Source organism: Onychomys torridus, chromosome 1 (genome assembly GCF_903995425.1).
Source record: "Onychomys torridus chromosome 1, mOncTor1.1, whole genome shotgun sequence".
NCBI classification, from domain to species: domain Eukaryota; kingdom Metazoa; phylum Chordata; class Mammalia; order Rodentia; family Cricetidae; genus Onychomys; species Onychomys torridus.
In genome coordinates, this window is record NC_050443.1 from 113413005 (window position 1) to 113434246 (window position 21242).

General features: G+C 47.9%; 1 protein-coding gene across 3 annotated transcripts in view; it reads left to right on the forward strand.

Moving 5' to 3' along the window:
* Nucleotides 1–21242, forward strand: part of Ptpre (protein tyrosine phosphatase receptor type E) — a 148175-nt gene that overhangs the window by 91643 nt on the left and 35290 nt on the right. For all 3 annotated transcript variants that reach the window (XM_036196978.1, XM_036196967.1, XM_036196984.1), the window contains 3 exons: nt 13066–13184; nt 20550–20643; nt 20881–20954. In XM_036196978.1, the coding sequence (XP_036052871.1) occupies nt 13073–13184; nt 20550–20643; nt 20881–20954 (280 nt within the window). In that variant the 5' untranslated portion in view covers nt 13066–13072. The remainder of the gene's footprint in view (nt 1–13065; nt 13185–20549; nt 20644–20880; nt 20955–21242) is intronic.

The window sequence follows — 21242 nt, forward strand, 5'->3', positions numbered from 1 at the left end:
GGAACTAACCCTTTTCCTTGGCTGAGAAATAACAAAGCTGCCCACTCGGTGAGGAATAGGCACCATCCACACATCCAGGGAGAGGCCCTGAAGCCGACAGTTTTTCTGCAGTGACTGTCCTTGTTGGTGTGTTAAATAGCCAATAGCAGACCCATTAAGCAGCTGACAGGTGAAAGCAGGTGTCCCTAGAGACATTGCCACCTCATCTTTTAGGACCTCCCGGATATGTATATGTATGCACTGTGAGTTATAGTCTCCAGAATAATTGATTTTATTATGTATGGGAGAGTCAAGGCTGTGGGAAGAAAGCCAATGTCCTATGCTATTTGATGGGTAGTTTCCACCTAGCTCCTTTCAGCCAAGGAGCTTTCTTTGGGGTGTTAAATTTCTTGACTGAGAGAGGAACGAGGGACCCACGGATCATAGGATTGAATTGAAAGTGAGGATATGGGGGTGAGGGTACCTGCTAGGCAGAATTCAGATGTGCTCTAAAGGGCTAATTCCTAATTAATCGCTTCAACAGTGTGTGAATGGAGAGGGATTTGAGAAGTTTGTCACAGCATTGCTGTGGTCATTATCTGGCTAGTGATGGGACCAGAAACCACATTTATAAAGTGAATCTGTAGAGATGCTGGTCAGAGGCTGGCCTTTCGGGACACACGGAGTTAGTTAGGAAGGTTGTGATCTCTGATCCAGTGGCAGGGGGCTGGTGTGTGGGTAGACATTTCATTTCTAGGACTTCCCCGTGGCGCCATCTGCTGGCCATCTTTGGCATTTGACCTCTTGTAAAGTGTGTAAGTGCAGAAACAGCTCTGAATCCTGCCTTTAGTTTCAGGTGTCTATTTCAAGTTCAAGCACTAAGCTGAACAGAGGCCCTAAAATGTTAACCACTAATACTTTAATCACATGAGACACCCCTTCTCGAACGTGTATCGGCTTCATCTCCAACACTCAGCACTTTGCTATTGTGTGTATGCCCCACTGTGCTGCGAGCATCTTGGAGTCTCCTCTCCCACCCACATGTCCTTGTGTTGGAACCCAGGTTCAGGAGGTGCTCAGCTGTGGGTGCTCCAAATGAGCTGGAATGAATGTGGTACTAGGAACACTTGTGTAGTATACAGGATCACTGTCCTCTAGCTAGCTCAGAGCAGATCATGAACAAGGCTCATCTGGGTTCTCCAATGGATCCTAAAGTTGGCACAGGGTCTCTGATCCCAGAGCCTCAGATTATTGAAGACAGAGTCTCTGAGAGACAGACAACTTGCAGAGTGACCAATATTGAGCCCAGGTAGGCTCACTCATCTATCTCCCTGTCCTCAGTGCACTGCCACACTGATTTCAAGACACTAAAATGCTCAAGGCTGTTCTTGTATCAAACCTCTCTGAGCTCAGCACCTCCCTAGATAGTAACATAACTTCTGCCTCCCCTTGGCTTGTGAGATCCAGACCAGCATCGCTTTGTGCTGAGTAGTAATAGTTTCCAGTATCGCTGCCCACCCTCGCTTAGCAGCAAATAAAAAAATCAGAACATCATTTTGTCCCCCGAGGCAGGACTGCTGAGTGCCCCAGGCCTTAGAAAGGCTACCCACCCACCCACCCCACCCACCCACCCCACCCACCCACCCCACCCACCCCTGGCAGCCATCTGTTACAGCTGACCTTCTGCTCAGCTCAGGAGCCATGCAGGCATGCCTCCAACATGGCAGCCTTGGAAGAGCAGCACTTCATGTTCTCAGAGTGCAGCAAGGTTGAGGATGCAAGCTTAGTCACCCTGGCTTCTCCAGCACCCACTATTTAAGTGGGTGGATGGGCGTGAGGCAGGAATATCTTGAACCCATTGAGATCTTCTACGGGAGAGTGTCTCCCCACCCCCAGGTAGAGTAGAAACACTTAAAGGGAGCATGTTTGTCTTGACTTGTCAGTTAAAGCAAACCCTTCCATGATCTGGGAAACACCTGTTGAACCAATGAACAAACAAATCTGGACAAATAAAAAATAATCTCTATTACTATCTGCTGGTTGCACTAAAACCAGCATTTCTTTAAAAATGAATGAGCTCCGTGATGTTTCCCAGTGTGAGAGCAAACCATTTTATGAAATTGGTGTGCATTTGCTATTGAAGAGGAGAGTCTCTACTTATTAATATTCCCAAAGGGTAGCTTTTGGGCTCGCCACTGTGCTGCTGTTATAATTTCCTATAATTATATGGTGCTGATTGTAGTTTGCCAACAGAGCGTCAGTAAAATGAAATGTAACCCTGGAACTAACACATTCACACTATCCCCACCCCCACCCCCATTCTCTTTCATTCTCCTGAGTTCTCTTGCTCCGAATCTGCAGCCCTCCCATTGTATGGGCCAAGGGGACATCCTCCTTGCAACCCTGGTCACTTAGACCAGAAGGAGTGCAGAGTTGTCTTATGGCACTCCATTTGTGCAAACAGCAGGGTGGATCTCCGTTAGGGGATCTGTTGTGAGGATCTAGAAGTGGAGAGAGAATCTGTTTGTGTTTCTTTGGTTTTGCTTTTTCATGGTGATTGAGATTAAAGCTGGGGCCTTAGATGTTTTGGACAAATGATCTACTAACTGAGCTACACACCCAGTCCATGAATCCTACCTTTGAGCAGCACTAGGAGCCAGGGGCTGAAAGAAGCTTGGGAGAAGTCAGCCTTAGGGGGCAGAGCCATCTAGGAGCCAGGAAGTAGATCCTCTCTAGACATTGAATCTGCTGGCAGCTTCATCTGGGGGGTTCCACACTCTAGAACTATCCAATCTGAGACATTTTGCTCTAGGGACCTGAACTGTAAAGGGGGTAAGAGGGCTTGCTTTATTTTGTTCAACTTTGGACACAGTCAATGCCATTAAGCAGTTGAATGACTGCATATGAATGAATGAATGAATGAATGAATGAATGAATGAATGAATGAATGAAGTGACTGAATACATGGAAGCTACCACAAACTGATTTGAATTGGACTAGAATGTGGCCCTGACTCTTCATTCTCTAAATATGCGTCTTGAGCCAAGTAGATTGTGGCCTTCCTGGGTTGTGTTCACCTCAGCAGTAGAAAAGACCATGGAGAGCACTTGGTTCCTCCATGCACCAGGCAGGAAGGTGGTGAACTGGTGATGTTTCAGTCCTAGAAACAGGGGTGGGAGGCAGTGTGGCAAGGGAGGGCATGGATTCCCTCAGAGGCTGGTGTGGGCCGCACAGGTGAAGAATCGGGAGGAATTTTCCTGGTAGAGCAGAGAAAATTCCCTGCTAGGGAATGTCCCAAGCACAGACTGAGAGCTGCTGAGATGCAGAGGGTGGGAGGCTACTGAGGCAGGGGCCCAGCGAAGATGCTGGAAAGGCAGATAGGGGAACTGCCCACCCTGGCCTCTCCCAGGATTCTCTCTGATCTCAAGCCCTGAGCATGAGGAGATGACTGCATTTGTTTTCCATCTCAGCACACTTGATTTTCTGAGTAGATTTAACCCCTTCCTTCCTGATACCCAAATGCATTGTCTCTAATCATTTGTTTTTATGACCAAAGCTATTGGAAACACACAGGTTCCAGCTTTCTGTGGGCAAGTGTATTTCTGCATTTGATGCTAACATCTATGTGTGGAGCCACTATAAGAGGGTCTTGCTTAAGTTTTCTAAGATTTTACATTAATTTGGAATATTTAAAAGGGTGTGCCATCCACATAAAGCCCGGAGACCTAGCCTTCTCTGAGGAGCTCACTGTGTGACCCAAAGTGATCCAACTTCACCCCATTTCTTGCTGTAACATCCCCATCTGCCTCTTTACTTACAGCCTATGGCTGCTGCTCCACAGGTAGACATGCAGGCTGGGCTTGGAATGGCTCTCAAGGCAAAGGGTACATGGTGTTCCCTGCCATCCCCACTGGAACTCCCACAGGCCATTGGGAAAGGGAGTTGGGGAGAGGGGAGGCCTGATTTTTATTTCCTGACTCCAAGCAACATTATTTCATAATTTCAAGCAAGATACCTCATTCTCAGACACTCACCATGCCAAGTTGTGGGAGAATTTTAATTCAGTTTGGTCTTCGTTAATTTGCTGTGGATACACGTATTTTAATCTTCTTTTATTAAAAATAAATCCACCCTCCTCACTCGGGTCTCTTGTGTAAATATCTAATTAGGGCAGATGCGTGGCCTGGTCCAACGGGGGTGTGTCAATGTCCCTCAAGAAAGAACTGACTTCAAAGAACTGCCCCTGCCACGTGAGCAATGTTAATTGAGCCAAACAATGTCCATGAATTATTTATAACTGCTCCTCTGGTTATTTGGTGAGAAAAACTGGTCCCAAATTGCAGCTAAGAAAAGCCCTCTTCTTGCATTATAACTGCAGAGAAGCCTTTTAGACTCTCTCTGGCATAGCCAGCTGTGTGAGCATCGAACATGTACAGCTTTTTTGGTGCCTGAGATGTAGTGAAGCCTGAACCTGCCCAAGCCATGGAGTTAACCTCTGTAGCCTCTTTCCAACCCAGCCTGAGTGCTCCTGGGAAAGGGTATAGAATATATACTACACTATAGATGGTATTGAGGGCTGCAGTCTCTCCTTGCTCCCACACCCCATTTCATGCTGAACAAGCTGGGAAGGAGAAAGCAGGTCCATTTTCAGCTGCTGAGATGACCACAGCCTGAGTGGCATATAGTTGGTGGTCAGTGCATCTGCAGGCATGAGTTTGCCTTGCATTTCCTTGGATGAACATCACTCCTATGTGCCACACCCTTTCTTAAGAAAGGAGGCATGGGAAACATGTGGCAAGCCCACCAAAGGTTTGTTGCAGCCCATCATCGAGGCAAGATAGACTCACAGTAATAAATTCATACCCAGTGGCATTTGGATAGCATCCTTTCTACCTGTCCCCTCTGCTCACTCAAGACACACAGAGAGCTATGTTTTCCTTGCTGGGAACTAGAATCCCAGGATGTAAAGTATGCGTCATGTTACGGATGTTACAAGTTCAAGTCTGCTGACTAGAAGGGACCCAGGCACTGACATTGGTTTCTTTGTTTTTGAGACAGAGTTTCCTATAACTCAGACTAGCTTGGAACTCTGAATTTGCTATGTAGCCAAGGATGACCTTCAACTTCTGATCCCCTTCGTTAGAGGTATGCAGGTGGCCTCACTCCATCTTGTCTCATGCTGGAGATTATACCCAGGGTCACATGAATGCTGCCAACATTCTACCAACTGAGCTACATGTCCAGTTTTTCACTATGTTCTGAAAGCATCTGCCTTTTAAAGATGGAATTATACAATAAGGGTAAAAATGCCCAGACCTACAGTGTGATGGATTTTGACAAAAGCATCTCTTATCATCCAAACCCTCATCAAGAGGAGACACTGACTGTTTCACTGGGAACTTTGATGGGATGCTAAAGTCACTGTCACAGGGGGATAATGCTCATCTCTTCTCTCGAATATAGTCCCTTCATATGCTTTCTAGAACTTTCTACTTCCAGTGGCCATGGGGGCATAAACTAGCCAACTGAGTCCCATGTGCGGGCACAGACCTACATTCTCCAGCCTGTTTCCTCTTGGGCTCAATAGGGAGGGAATCCCCACGCTGCTTCCTCATGGTGCTGGGTCTCTCACGTGTGCTTTCTTCCCACAGAGCCTTGCAGCAGGCAGGTAGATCGGTAGTATCTGTGCGTGCGGCAGCTTCTAGCTGTAAGCCACATCCCTGTCATCTTGCAGATCTCTGTCGTCTGCCTCTTGAATCTCCTGTCTTGTGGTCCAGTTAAAACAGATCTCGCTGACCCAACCAAGATACATATTCTGTGGCTCTGCAGATGGTTCTTGCTTCTTCTGGAAGTTGAGGAGTGTTGGCTGAGACCTCTATTGACTCCCATGCCCCAGGGCAGTGGTTCTGACAGAAGAACTCAGTAGGAGGTAGGGGTAGTGAGATATGCCATCATATCTGTAATTAGAAGCCCTTGCTATCCCCGAGGAAGACCTAAGCCTGCCCCATGGTGATGGGGGTGGGGGAGGAGAAAGGAATGAAGGAAGGCAAAGGGAAAGAAAGGAAGGGGCAGGAGAGATGCTCAGTGGTTAGGAGATCTTACTCTTGCTCTTGCAGAGAAGCCAATTTGGTCCCCAGCACCCCTGTTGGGTAGCTCACAGCCTCCTATAATTCCAGCTCCAGCAAATCAGATACCCTCTTCTGGCCTCCACACACACACATTTAGTGACTGGGCACTGGTAGAGCCGGGTGCCCAGGTGATTGGCACATTTGCTGAGGCAATTATCCTGAAATTGTAGAAGCTGATTTCAGCACAGAGAACATTAGTCTATCAAAATGCTTTCGAGTCTCCCCTGGAAGCAGTAATGGAAGTGTTGGTTTATTTATGGGTCTTGATCGAAGGGCATCACCAGCTGATTTATAGCCCAGATAAAGTCAAATAAAAGTCATGAAAGAAGGAAGTGACCTTTCCCTGACTCTCCCCTTGAATGTGTCTGTCCCTATCCCTGGAGGGCCCCAAAACACCGCCCACATTGCACCATTGTCTCTTCCCAAGACCCCAGGTGCAGGTGCTCTATGAAGGGTGCTTCGTGAACAGGATGCAAGATGTGTCCAGAGGGGAAATGGAACAGGGCTGAGGTTGGCAGGCTTAATGAAAATGAGGGAACTGCCTCCCCTGGCTTCTTATTCCTGAAAGTAGAACCCCATAACCCCACTGAGTGTTCCTGGGGCTCTGACATGATGCAGGTTCAGAGACAAAGTTGTCAGCAGTGTGAAGGCCTGTGGCCCTGAAGAACCAGCATGTATTCGTCTTGTCCTTCCGAACACACTGGGTCCCCAGCTCTAGAGACCTGCTTTGTCGTCTCCTGACAGCGCTCCTACAACTTTACTGGGTGATGCTGGGACTCAGCCTTTCTTTCCCCTCCGGCCCACCCCTGTAGGTAATCCAAGACCATGAGGGGGTCTCACACAAGTGCACATTCAAGTACAGAGAAGAGTGGACAAGGAAGCCCAGGCTGCAGGAGACAGACAGATGGACAGTTGTCATCAGTGATCTAGTCAGGGGGATCTGCACAGTGTGGAGGGCTGATATGGAGAGCAGGGCATCCATGGTGGCTGATGAGGAGCCCAGGAGGCAAGTGAAATGTTGCTCAGGATAGCTGAGTGAACAAGGGGCTGGGGAAACAGAAGTGGATTGGAGCAAGGCCATCACCCCTGCAAAGCCATGCCTCGTGTGGTAGTAACTTCGCAAGTAGTAACATCTGGACACGTTATTAATGTGAAGATACAGTAGTGGTGAGCATGAAAATAGTTACAGCATAAAACATTCCCTAACCACTCATGAAAGTCAGTGTCTAGCCCATGGGCTCTGGGCAGTGATTGAATCGTAAGAGCTCTGATTAATCCACTGATGGGCTCAGAATCTGATGGTGTTTGGGGTGCAGCTCTCCCTAAGTGTTTCCTCATGCATTTTGTCACAGTCATGAAAGGCTGGCTAGCACAGAGAGTAATCAGCCTTCCTTTCCCAGTGGGTGAACATCACAGTTCAGATTTCCTTTATAGGAATAGACAGTGCCTTCCATTAGAGCCATGAACTTTTCTGATTGAAAAAGGGACAAAGACAGAGGGTGCTGAGGGCAGAGTCCTTGCCAAGCCTGTGATTTATCACTCATTTCTAAATCTGTGGGTATTGAATTTGTTTTCTTCAGGGTTTTTTTTTTTTCCTTCCTAAATCACTAATATGTAATTGGAAGATTTCCTGTGTCCTGGCCTGCTAGTGGTTGGGACAAATCTCTCCTACTCATATCCCCTAAGTAAACACACAGAGGCTTATATTAATTATAACTGCATGGCCATGGCTCAAGCTTTTTGTTAGCTAGTTCTTATATCTTAAATTAGCCCATAACTATTCATCTATGTATTGCCACATGTTCTGTGGCTACCTGTGTCCCAGTCATTACATGTTGCTCCTTGGGCGGCTCACTGGTGTCTCTCCCTGCTTTCTTCCTGTCTCTCTCTTTGAATTTCCCACCTGCCTCTAAGCTGCCTTGCCATTGGCCAAATGGCTTTATTTATCAACCAATCAGAGCAACACATATTCACAGCATACAGAAAGACATTCCCCCATCACTAATGTCCATTCACTAGGGAAAATTTGGGTTAGGTAAGATTAAAAAGTTATTCCAACTTTTCCCCTCTTTCCATGTAACTTTTCATGAAAGAGGAGTTGACTGTGAGTTCCAGTCGCTGGTTCTATGCAGCCCCTGTTTGTTATAATTTTTTGTGACCCTCATTTACTAGTCTTATGTGACCCCTCATTCACTGTTCTGTGTGACTCCCACCCATGAGTTTTATGCACTCTTCATGCAATCACCACTTGTAGATTTTTAGGGTCTTCCTGTCTTCTCAGGATGGGAAGTTTGGTTTTATGTTTTGTTTTGATTCCCTGTGGGGAAAACCAAAACATATCCCTGACATGTGACCCATTTGGCCCCATGGAGAAAAATGCTGTTAGCTCCCTGTTCTCTCAACCAGTGCCTAACTGGACTTGACCAGACACTTGCTGCTTGCTAATTCAATGAATCCAAACATGTTTTTATGGTCTGTGAAAATGTGCTACTGAGTGGGATCCTGTGATTTTCACGACCTAGTCTTGTTGCCTTGATGAAAGAGACTGAATTCTGACAAAGAGGCTCTTCACTTCTTGCCCATCTTCAAGAGGGCTCAGGGAATAATTGGAATTATGCAAATGAGCACACACCACATAGGGAGTTGAAATTGTTCCCTAACAGACCTGCTGACAGGCTCATGGGCTTACAGATCCTTCCCAATAAGCTGAGTCGGGTGGTACTCTTCGGCGTCCATCTCTCTTTCTCCCTCCTTCCTTGTCCTCCTCCTTCTCTCTATCTCTATCTGTCTATCTCTCCCCCACTTGCCCCCTCCCCTCCCTCTCTCCATCTTTTTTCCCTCTCTTCTCCCCTCCTTCCTATGATCAGTACCTGATTGCCAACACGCTGTGCATCTTCACATGCTCAGGATGGTACCTGCCTCCAGCAGGTCAGCTCTTACCTATTCAGACAGCCAGTTCCCTGCCTGGACCCTGGAGGATATCTCCCAGGTGACTACAGCCAGGGCAGGGACATCCACCACCACCTACCACCACTCACTCCCTCTTCCCTCTCCCCTCTTCCCTCTTCCCTCTTCCCTCTTCCCTGCCTGATTTTTTTTCTGCTTTTCCTTTTTTTTTTTTCTCTCTACATGAGGGCCCCTTTGGCAACCTCTTTTTAAAGATGTTTCCATGTTTGCATTTAGACATTCAATTACCTTTGCTCAAAAGCAATTAAGTTCCACCCTTCACCCACTGAGCTGAGGACTCCCTGTGAACATCTTTTCTGTTTTAATAAGCAAAGCCATCTTCAAAGAGGCAGGGTCACGTGGATACACCTGAAACATGCTGTGTCTGCAGATTTTAATGAATGGCTTTAAAAAAAAAAAAGTAATTGTTTAAATCTTTCATCCCTGTAAGTATATTCACACCTAAAAGTTAAGAAAGCTCTGGGTTTTGTTTCTTTTGCCATTGAAAGACATTATTTTACTTGAATTTTTGTCTTTTCCTGGATCATTAAAAAATAATTATCTTGCTGAGTGAGTCACCTTGTCCTGATTTTATAGAAGACAGGTATTTGAAACAGATACTTGGGGCTGGAGAGATGTCTCCATGGTTAAGAGCACACACTCCTTTTGCAGAGGACCCATTTTTGGTTCCCAAAACTCACATGAAGTTGAGGGAAAGGAATCACAAGAGATGGCAACTCCAGTTCCAGAGTATCTGACACCCTCACTTGGCTTCCCAAGTCACCATGCTCACATGTGTCACACACAGACAACCAACCAAGCCCTCAGCGCTTCGGTTTGGTGTCTGCATAGTGTGGTAAAGGCAGAAAGAGCCAAGCCTGGCAACTCTGCTGTGTTCCAAAAAGAGTGGCTTATGTCACCAGCCATCATTTTACAATGCTAGTGCCTTCCTTCCCAGATCTGGGCTTCCTACATCAAACTGCAGCTTATGGGTACAAGGTGCCCAGCCTTAGCTGACTAACACCCATGGGTGGACATCATCTGTACAGATGAGAGTGAAACACCTGTCCATTATCACTCAAGTATTTGAAGTCCTCCTATTTGAAGATAAGGACTTCCTGCTGTGGGGATTTTTCACAAATCAAATTTAGCCTCCCCCCCCCCCCGCCCCCGAACCTTCTCTGTCCTGCCTAACTAAGACCCCTGTGTAATGTGTGTGCCAAAGTGAAGGACACTGGGATTGGGACAGTGGTTCTGAGAAAGACATCATGGCACCTCCCATGTCTTCATTCATGTTCCCTTGGTGTGGAGATGGTCCCCCAGGAACACGAGAGGGAAATGGTGGTCTTCACTCTTGGTTGTATATAAACCTATCACTCTCCAGTAGAGTTCCAGTGTCCAGTACTGGGCCTTCATGTGATTCTAGTAACATGGGTTGTTACTAGAAAGTGAGCCTAAGGGTGTAAAGCAACTGGCTAACACGTTATTCCACAGCCTTCTCAATTCTTTAGACCCAAACCTCCCACCCTTGCTCTTCAGTTCCCCCTGGGAAGCAGCTCCTGTGGGCTAAAACAGTGATTGTGTAATATCAGTTCGTGCACAGCTTCCTCCAAGCCTCTGTGTCATCCCATTTGCTGAAGAACCTTCAGCTTGTGTGCTTCATTTCTGGGGAACTGCACCTGACATCCTGGTTGCACGACCCTGCCTCTGCAGCTTCTAAGGGGTAGGGCTGGGGAGCTTCCCTGGTCACGGGCAGGACTTGGCTCAGCTTTGCATGTCCAGATCCAAACAGGTTACTCAACCCCTGTCGTGGGAAGTACTGGAAAAGAATTCAATGGAATAAGAAAGATGGCTTTATAATCCAATTGATAGATGGGTGGATTTTGAGTAGAGTAAAAATAAAGTCTGCTTTTCTGGGAATAGTCTGCTTTGTTCATTCCAGCTCTGCAGACTGCACAAGCTTCATGCCTCCTGTGCTTAGCACTTGGCAGGCACGCAGCAAATACTAGTCAGCTGCAGATCCTTGGAGTTGAGCATGGGTTTAATTCCTCCTTCCCACATTATTTCTGCACAGATTCGTGTCTGTGCTTACTAAGTAGCCTGCACAAGTGTTTGAGAGTGGATGGCCAGGGATCCTCCGACAGGTTGTCACTCGCCTTAGAATACAAGTGGGACAATAAAGAGACACCAGATGGCTGGACAGGTTTTGATGTCTGCACAGTTTATCTCCCTCTACTGGTTCCATCAGGAATTTCAGCTCTGGGAACTTGGAGAATGCTATAATGGGGGAAGGAATTGAGCACTCCTCCAGGGTGCTGGCCTAGCCTCCTCTTCGATCATTGAGTGCTTGATGAGGAAGGTTATTAATGCTTGGGACGAAGCACAATGTTTCACCCAGGAATTCTATGTCTCTGGAGTTGGATTAAGGCAATTAATAATTCCCAATCAATTACTCTGCAGTGTCCTCCAGCGTATGTAAAGTACCATGGCAGTGTTCAGTAACAGATTGGACAGAGAGAAGGCAGTGTGTGGCAATGTGTGTGGAGCTGCCTGTCAAAGGAGAGCCTGGGCAGCATGGACCCAGTTGAGGGCGTGTGTCCCCAGCAGTCCTGACCTCCGACACGGGCTTTATAACCTTGCAGCCTAACTTTGCCCAGTCTCTCACCATCCAGGGGCCACTGATTCACAACCCTTGGGGGGTTACTGTGTACATGACACACATGCAAACAGCAGCTCAGAGCAGGTGTGCACTCAAGCCCAGAGGCTCACTTTATAAGTTTACCATGTGCGTTTAGGAACTAGGAAGAGGAGAGGCCCCACGTGGTGGTGGCCACTGACTAACTACTGTTCTGGGATGGTTTTCACAAAGTACTGGGGCTTGTTTCATCTTGGTAATGCTGCCTACTGAGAAGCACTGGGTGTTGCCATGATCCTTTCATGTCTTCAGTGATTATAAACATTGGTGCCCCCTATTGGAACAGCCTGAGGGCTAAGTGTCTACTGGCCTCAGTTCTGAAGTATGGTCCATTCACACTCCACACTCCACACTGAGTAGCAAAATTTCTCTCTACAAGGATTGAACAGAGCCTCTGGGCTAGCTGTGGATGAGATTCCATGGTCAGGGACTACATATCTGCACTGGGCAGGTGCCATTGCCTGCCTCCATTGATCAGGAGTCCTCAAGCAACTGTCATCTCTAATGATGGTTGAAGGTGACTGGGCAAAATGGGGAGCCAAGTGTGAAACTGAGGTCACTGCTGTGGGGTGGTCCTAGTATGAAAGATATTTCTCTGTGTTGAACCCCTTGCCAGTTGGACTGTCCCCTGCATCCATTCAACCCGATAAACACTTAGCTCCTTCCTGAGGCTGTTAAGTGGCCCTGTGGAGTAGGGAGTTAGTACAGTCAGAGGCAAGGCCAGGAGGGGGCTGTTGAAATGGGCTGGAAGAGCATATAGCCACTGGTTGGAAGAGGGTAGAGACGGACCCTGAAGCCTCAAGCTGCTTGACCAGGATCTCCTGAGCCACATCTGGAGGGAATGGATTTGACCAGCCTAGTGAGAGGGACCCAAGAAGCACACAGAAAGGCACTGGCATCTGTTTACCCAAGATAGGACACCCACCATGGACACAGCTTGGCCAGAGAATGGCTGTGGAAGGGAAGTGGGTGAGCAGTCGGTATTGGGGGACATGCTATCTGGGATGCCAGGTGACTCATGAAGTTGCCTCGGCTAGTAGTATGGACAACACTGGGGTCTGGTCCCACTCCACACTGGCTCACCCTCAGCAATGTGGGAGTTGTGAGCCATATACCCTCTGGCCAAACCTGAAGATGACAGTGACTGTACCACCACAAAGTGGGGAAGACAAAAGAGACTGTGAAGTCAGTGGGCAGAGCTCTTGGTTTCCTTACCTATAGTAAGTTTCTCTCTTATTTCTTCTTCCTCCCTAGTGACAGCAGTGTCCAGGGCCTGTTACCCAGAAACATTCTATTCAAGTCCTCGTCTCTTTGCAGGTGTACCATGGAGCCCTTCTGTCCACTCCTACTGGCAAGTTTTAGCTTGTCACTCGCCAGAGCTGGTAAAGGCAACGACACCACCCCAGCAGAAAGCAACTGGACCAGCACAACTGCAGGTAAGGACCCCTACCCTGACCCCAGCTGCTCCAGCTGCCTCACACACTGCCTGAGTACCCAGGACTGCTGGGGAAGAGAGTCCAGTGAATCTTCCAGTGTTCCCAACTAGGAAGCTGGGTGTGTACCTATGACCAGAGCCATCTAGGTGTGTTCAAGGAGGCTGTCCCACCTGCTGAGGGGGCCCTCAGCCTCGGTAGAAGAAGGAGAGAATGAGAAAGCCCAAAAGGGGCCATCAAGATGACCCAGGGGCAAAGCACTTGCTATCAGGCCTGACAACATGAGTTCCATCCTTGGGACCCACACAGTGGAAAGGAGAAAACTGACTCCTGCAGGTTGCCCTCTGACCTCTACACATGCACTGTGATGTATATGTGTCCACACATAGACACGCACAATTAATTAGTTTAACAATAAATTCTGAAAAGTGTGACTGTGTAGAGCCTGTTAGGACCAACTGTTACCAAACACTGACCAGTGAGTTGGGCAAATGTGAATATTGGGTTGATGGTTTGTTGTGTAACTTTTCCTGAAGACACATGAGCAAACATCTATTTACCCAAGGGAGGACACCCATCATAGACCCAAGAAATGACTGCACCCATGTCTACCCTGACATGGTAGTTTCTTGGGGTAATTTACCGGTAAATTTCTTGGGGTTTCATACAGAAGCATGTGTGACTCAGAAGCAGCTGCTTCCCTGGAAAGCCCACTCCAGCCTGGGTAACAGCTCACGAAAAGCTGCATCATTACAGCTTCCTGTGCAGTTTGTAGGCAGCTGCATTGAAGAACCTCCCCATCCCAAGCTATTGTCTATAGCTTGTAAAATCTCAGGAAAGGTCTCATGAGTCTTATAGCTTTCTTAATGTTTTGTGAGCTTCCAACTCCCCCTCATGAGAATATGTTTTGACCTTGAGGAAATAGCCATACAACAAAATGGTAACTAAGAAATTACTGTTCTAATATGCTGTCGTATTGGTATGTAGTGAGGTTTCTCTTTTTAAAAGAGTCGTTCTTTTTAGAGGTGAATGAGGAGCATTTGTGGGTGTGTCATGACTTCCAGGAGATGGAGTTGGAATGAACAGGGCTGCCTTGTCCTCATGAGAAAATTAGAACAGATACACTCCAGGGCAGGGATTTTTTTTTTTTTTTTTTTTTTTTTTTTTTTTTTTTTTTTTTTTTTTTTGTGTGTGTGTGTGTGTGTGTGTGTGTGTGTGTGTGTGTGTGTCAGTCTGTTGCCTCGCTTTGTAGTTTAAAGGACAAAGAAGAGGAAAAAGCACTCCGGTGTCCATGTGACATCGAGGAGAAAGCTCAGAGACATTCCCAGTGACACAAGGTAGACACAGAGACCAGATGAGGTAGGCTAAGGTAGGACTCCATTGAGAGGAAATATCCAGGACCTGAAAAACATGGGCAGGGAGAGTAGTGAGCATGCCTGTGCTAAGGATGAAGACAGGAGAGGTCTTACTGGAGACAAAGAAATATTCTAATAACAGTGTTATCACAGTCAGAGCTGCCTCACTCTGGGAACTTATTCACCATACATTAAAAACAAGTGCATTTTCTAATATGTAAATTCATCTCAATTTTAAATGAGTAAATACTGTGTAAAGCCAAAGCGAGAAAGAGGACGAGGAAAGGGGAAGAAAACAACAAGAGTGGGTCTTCTTAACTCTCACTGCCTGGGTTCCATTCCATCTTAGCTACTTGTGAGCTGAGCAACCTGGAAGGACTTCCTGAACCCCTCTGTGCCTCCCTGCCCCGACTCATGAGGACCAGGTAGTGGCAGCCCTGGTTCTTGGTTGGCAGTGCAGTGAGTATTCCAGATACAAGTGAGCTGGACAGTCTTCAGAACACAGCAGCACTCCCCTGGCATTAGCTTTGGCTGTGGTCAGCAGGGAGCCAGCTCCAGACCCAGCCATCTGGCCAGTCTCTGAAAGTCAAGAATGCTGCTGTTTCAATCCCCAACTCCCTCAGTGTGTGTGTGTGTGTGTGTGTGTGTGTGTGTGTGTGTGTGTGTGTGTGTGTGTGTGTGTGTGTGTGTGTGTGTGTGTGTGTGTGTTTAGTGGCTTGTGCTGCACACAGGCAGAGCTAGGCTCAGGCTAAATGGGTGAGGTCAGGATGAGGAGTTAGTTGACAGGGATTCCTGGCAGTGTGCCTTGGTGATAAAGTCAAAATGAAGACAGGCTAGCCCCTGTCTCTGCACCAGCCTCATGCCCATCCCTCACTACATACTTGCTCCACTCCTGGTAGAGTGAGGCCTATCCACACTGGGATAGACCTTCGGCTTCACTCAGTCTATGGATTCCAGTGTTAATCTCATCCAAAACTCCCCTATGATGGTTGTCTCTAAATGTCTTGGCAACTATGCCCTGATCAAGTTTACACATGAAATTCAGCATCATGCTTGGTCCTTGTAAGGCTTAAGGAAAATCCAAATTGTCAATATCTTTACAGAAACACTTTTTAGAAAAAGTCAGTGGAAGTTGGTGCTGTCCCAGTGGGTCAGATTTCACCCCACCTAAGGGTTTTACAGGGTTTCCTGACCCTAGATAATCTCCTCCAGAGACAGCCCTGGAGGAGGAAAGTGCCCCTCTCCAATGAAAGCAAGCACCTGACTGAGAGCACTCTGGCTGAATTGTCTTCCTCCTTGCCCTGACACCCCAGGGGAAACCCTCAGCCACAGAAAAGACAACCCAGAAACTGCAGCACATGCCTCTCTGCAGGTGACTTTCCACAGGCAGGTCCTCAACAGTGTCCTGCAGCCTAGGACATCCCAGACCTGCCAGACCTGCCCTAAGGACCGTGACCTTCACAAACATTCACTGAAGTCTTCCAACCTACTTCCTTAACTTCCTTCACCAACACTAATTAGCTGACTATTTAGGGACACCTGGAAAATTGTCAGCATGTCCCTGAAGGCCTGAGGACAGAGCATCCATCTCCCCACAGTAGTGGTAGGAATTGTCAGAGTCCCATGACAGCCCTACAGGTGGTACCTGACTCTCCCTCAGGGTGGCATCACAGTCCATGTCTAAGGCTTTCCGGTTCATTTGAAAGCAAGATTTATTGGTTTGTAACATTGTTGTGGGCAGGAAGTGTTACTTTCAGGAAGCGAGGGCTGTCACATGACCTCAGCACCCAGAACAGAAACAAATTCTGGTTAGATCTCTTCTGGGCCTCGGCGCTTAGCAACATCTGTGGTCCTACTATTAGGAGCTACGTAGGCCTCAACTTAACATGATAGCTCCTTTGTCCTGAAACTTGGGAGGGTACGCCAAGTGCTCTTTAAGAGATCTGGCTCCTGAAAAAGTATGAAATATCTCTTGAGGGTTAGCACATTGCCAAAATGTGCCAGAACAACAGGAAATGGCTTCTTTTCATCATTGGCCAAAATGAATTCAATATTCATCGTGACGCATTTTCTTAGACAAAGAATTCGTTATAAATATGTTAAAACTGTAAGGAAATGTTATCATCCATAATACATACAGGAAGAACCCTGAAAAATTAACATGTAAAATAGCACAGTAGGAAAATAGATGGTGTTCTGGTTGCTTTGCTATTGCTGTGATAAACACCATGACCAAAAGCGCCCCATGGCAGCACATCCTGACTGTGGTCCATCATAAAGGGAAGTCAAGGCAGGAGCTCAAACAGGAACTAAAGCAGAAACCAGGAAGGAATGCTGCCTCCAGGCTCACTCTGGCCCATGCTCAAGACCCCCAACTTAGGGATGGTGCTACCTACAGTGGTCCGAGGTCTCCTATGTCAACTGATAATCAATGCCCTGGAAATGCCCCACTGACATGACCATGGGCCCATGTGAATCAGGCAGTCCTCCAGATGATTCTGGGCTGTGTCACGTTGACAGCTGAAGATATTAGGAGATGTCAAACACAACCAGGGAAAAATCAAAGTACCTAATTAATTCCATTTTAATCATCATGCAAAGGAGCCAAACTCTCTGAAAATTAGAGAAAATCGAACTAAAATGTTATTGTGTTTTTGCCTGACTAGAAGTGGAAGGATCATTAGTGTCTTCCTCATAACCCCAGTGAGCACGGATGTCAGATGCTTTGGGAGACCATCTGAAATTTTCCATTGTTGTTTGATAACGTGTGTAGTGGACACAAGGTCCACTTGTAGGAGATGCCATACAGAAACCCTGGTGAGATAAAGTACAAGGTAGGTGCCGGAGAGAGGGCTCAGTGTTTACGAGCACTTATTGCTCTTCCGGAGGACCCAAGTTCAGTTCCCAGCACTCACATGGCCCTTTACAACTGACTGAAATTTCAGCTCCAAGAGATCAGACACCCTATTCTGGCCTACACAAGCACTTGCACACATGTGATACAGACACACATGCATGCACATGGGGAATAGCCTCAAATCCCCATGCAATCTGGGCCCATCCAAAGTGTAGGACTGCAAGCAGCTAGGACACAGAATGAGGAGGCTTGCCTAGAGTGGCAGCTCTCCAGGGTCAATGAGAGAGGTGAACTGGGGACCTGTTCAGAGCATGTTTCATCTGGTTGCTTCATACATACAGCATTAGTGTTAGGATGTGTCATCAAGCGGGTGATTCTGCATAAGTGGTAGTTTGGGTTTTTTCCTTCTTGAACAATTCATAAAGAAACAGTACTTCCTGCAACCCATGCAGTCTTGGATGGCAGGAGAGAGTAGTGAGTCTATTTATTAACCAAACCTGCATGTTGGGAGAAAATGTAGAGGAAGATGCATTCACAACTTCACGACAGGGAGACAAAGCAGTTGGCATGCTCACTCTGTCTCCGCTACTTGGAATGGAAACCCATGCTTTGTGGATTCAAACCAAGAGAGTTCTCCAGTCCAGTCCTCCAGGGGCTGTGTTGTCTCTTCCCAGAGCACGGCTGCCACTATGTTCCCTGTCCTTCCTTCCCTCCTCTTCCTCCTTTACTCCAACTCTGCCTCCCCACTGGGGACCCCTTAGAGATGTGGAATACCCCCTCATTGGAGGAGTACTATCTGTTGCAGATCTGTACAGAACTCCACAGGGTCTGGAAAGAGCTCCTTGCGGCTGGCCCCTGCCCCTCTGCATGGGTCCCTCGAAACAGCAGATGAATCACTGGGGGAACCTGTGTCCAGAGTAAAAAGTTCCAGGCCACACCTTACACACAAACCATTGTCTTTCCAGGGTCAGGACCAGATGATACACACTTGCAGGTGTGCCTATGCCTAAAATCTACATGAATACACATGTACTCACTCACATACCATTGAGAAACCTGACAGCATGTTAGGGAAAAGGCTGAACCATCTAGAGAGACCCAGAGTCAGTGTGAATAGAAATCAGAATGTGACTATGGGATATCCTTTGGGAGGACCTCATGCCTCCCTGGATGCAACACCACTAGGGCGGAGGGGACACTGCCCTAGAATGCACAAGGGTTTATTTTCTGACCCATGTTGTTTAACAAACTTAAATTGAAATCTAACCAACAACTTCATAGTGACCAACAACTTCAAACATTTTTACATGAAGTATGGGTTTCTTCCTTTGCAATGTTTGAGGCAAGAATTAGTCTGGACTCATCTTCCCATAGACTCTTGACACCCTGCAGCCAGAACAAGCCCCACATGCTTCCCTGTGTTCCATACCAACTGTCTTGGCTTTGGATCTTCCTGCTGCCCTTGGAAAGCCTGTGGAGTTCTGGTCCCGACCTCTGGCTTCCTGGACGAATGTCATTAGAAGTCACAGAAACCAATTTGAGTCACCTGTTCTGCCTGGTGTGACAACCTATCTATGCCTTGGGTCATCCAACCCATGCCTTGTGGGATTCCAGGTCTGTTATTGCAGCCTGTACTCCAAGAACATGGACATGAAGGCTGGCCCTTCAAGTCTTTGACAAGGCCTGGGGAAGGATTGGCAGGACCCACAGGCTCACTCTGTCACAGTCAGAGTGGACCTCGTGGCCGGCCAGTTTTGTAACTGCTCGTGCAGAGCAGAGGCTGAGCCAGAGGCTGACCTCTGGGCAATGCAGAAGTGGGTAGTTTCACCATGGTGACACACCGAGAAAAGATAGTGAGCATTCTTGGAAAAGAAGGAGGAGGCAGCCCACGCTTTCTAACGGCCTTTGACCCAAAATGGATGGAGTTGAATCAGGGTATCCAGAGCAGTGGGACTCCCTGTCACTGCCTCAGCTCCGCCCTTCAGTTCCAGCCCAGGCGAGAATTTGCTCCAGGCCCTAGCCCAGGTATAGCACTCTCTGGAGTCACAGACAGAAAGCCTTGGGTCAGGCTGTTCTGAAGGGACCCAGCTGGGCAATGGGCAGGTTTAGACTGGAGAGAGGGACAGATATTCTTAGCCATTAAGCCTAATACAAACCTGGCCTTGTTCCTCTGAGACAGGCAGGGCCACAGGTGGCAGGCTGTGGGTCACAGCCTCTAGATTACATGCACAAGGGTAGGGAGACAATGGCCAGATTTCAAACTCCTTCCTGGATCCCTGAGCTTCAAGAGACTAGGTTGGCCCGTGGGAGGAAGGACATGAACCCCCCCAACACACACTCAGTTTGGAAACAATATTTGGCACTTCTGGAACTCAAGAGGATGGAAATGTAGCTGTTGACCTCCAGGGCCTTTCTATAGGGGACATACTTAGTCCTGGTGGCATGTGATCCTCAACTCCAGAACAGAGCCCTCTGGAACAGTTCAAGAGAGGAGCCAAGCTGGTTAACTGGAGAAGGGGGCTTCTGATGGTGTCCTTCAGGTGGGAACTTTGTGGAGATAAGAGAGCACCCTAACAGCCTGAGAGGGTGGGTGAGTTGATGAACACAAGGTGACCAAAGCCAAGGGGCAAAGGCAGGGATACAAGTCTCTCTGAGGAAGGTAGAACTGGTAGGTGCACAGGATGGCCTAGCAAGGGTGATTCCTGAAAGCCAGTGATCTCCACGCTCCTCTCTCTCACTGTGACAGGGCATTCACAACCCTGAAAAGCCAGCCCACAGTGTATCTGTTCCTCAAGAACTATACCCAACCTTGGGGCCAGCCTGTCCCTTTTTATACCTGGCGTTCCTGCCCCGACTGGGCTGGGACACAACAGCTGTTCCCTGAGGGGGATCTACCTTCCTCCACCTCCTCATTGTGGAGAGGAGCTGGGTCAGAGGTGCTCAGAAAAATAACTGACTAGCAGCTTGCATTGGGGTACAGGAAGGTCACCCTTTATCAGGGACCTTGGACAAATCACATCATCACACTCCTCTGTCCCAAAAACTGATGGGAGATCATTTGCAAACTGTACCGTGGGATGTGCCATGAAAATCCTTCCTCACCCTGCCCAGGATACTGATGGGGGCCTCTATCTTCTACAATCCACCCACCCACAGGCCCTCCGGACCCTGGTACCTCCCAGCCGCTGCTCACCTGGCTGTTGCTGCCTCTGCTCCTCCTCCTGCTCCTTCTCACAGCCTACTTCTTCAGGTAGGAGTGTCCTCAGGCACTGACGTGCCCTAACCATCTCCTATGAGGAAATGAGTGTGCTGAAGGCTGGGGGTGTGGGCCCAAACAGCTCAGACATCAGCTGGCCAGCCTGAGCTGCACAAGGCTCAGCCATGAGCAACAGAAAGAGTTTTTCCCGGCTTACCTGGTGGGTATCACCGCACTCAGGGCTTGGGGGTTCCTGCTGTGCCGAGACCTAACACATCTTCTGCCTCTAAGGTTCAGGAAGCAGAGGAAAGCCGTGGTCAGCAGCAACGACAAGAAGATGCCCAACGGGATCCTAGAAGAGCAAGGTATTGTACACCGGGTCTCAGTACTGACTCTGAAAAGGATGGGCGTTCACAGCCCTGTCAGGCTGTCCCGTAAGCTTTCCTCTCTCTCCAGCTCCTCCTGGGCTGGTGCTACTGCCTCCTAGTAGCGTAGAATTTCTCTATATTTCGGAACTTGGTGTCAGAGGTCGTTTTCCCTGCAAAGGAGAGCGGATGTCTGAGACATTTCAGTTTGTGGGTTTGGGCTTTTTTTTTTTTTTTAAAGAGACCACTCATATCCTGTCAGCTTAGCAGGGCTTTGCTGTCTAACGT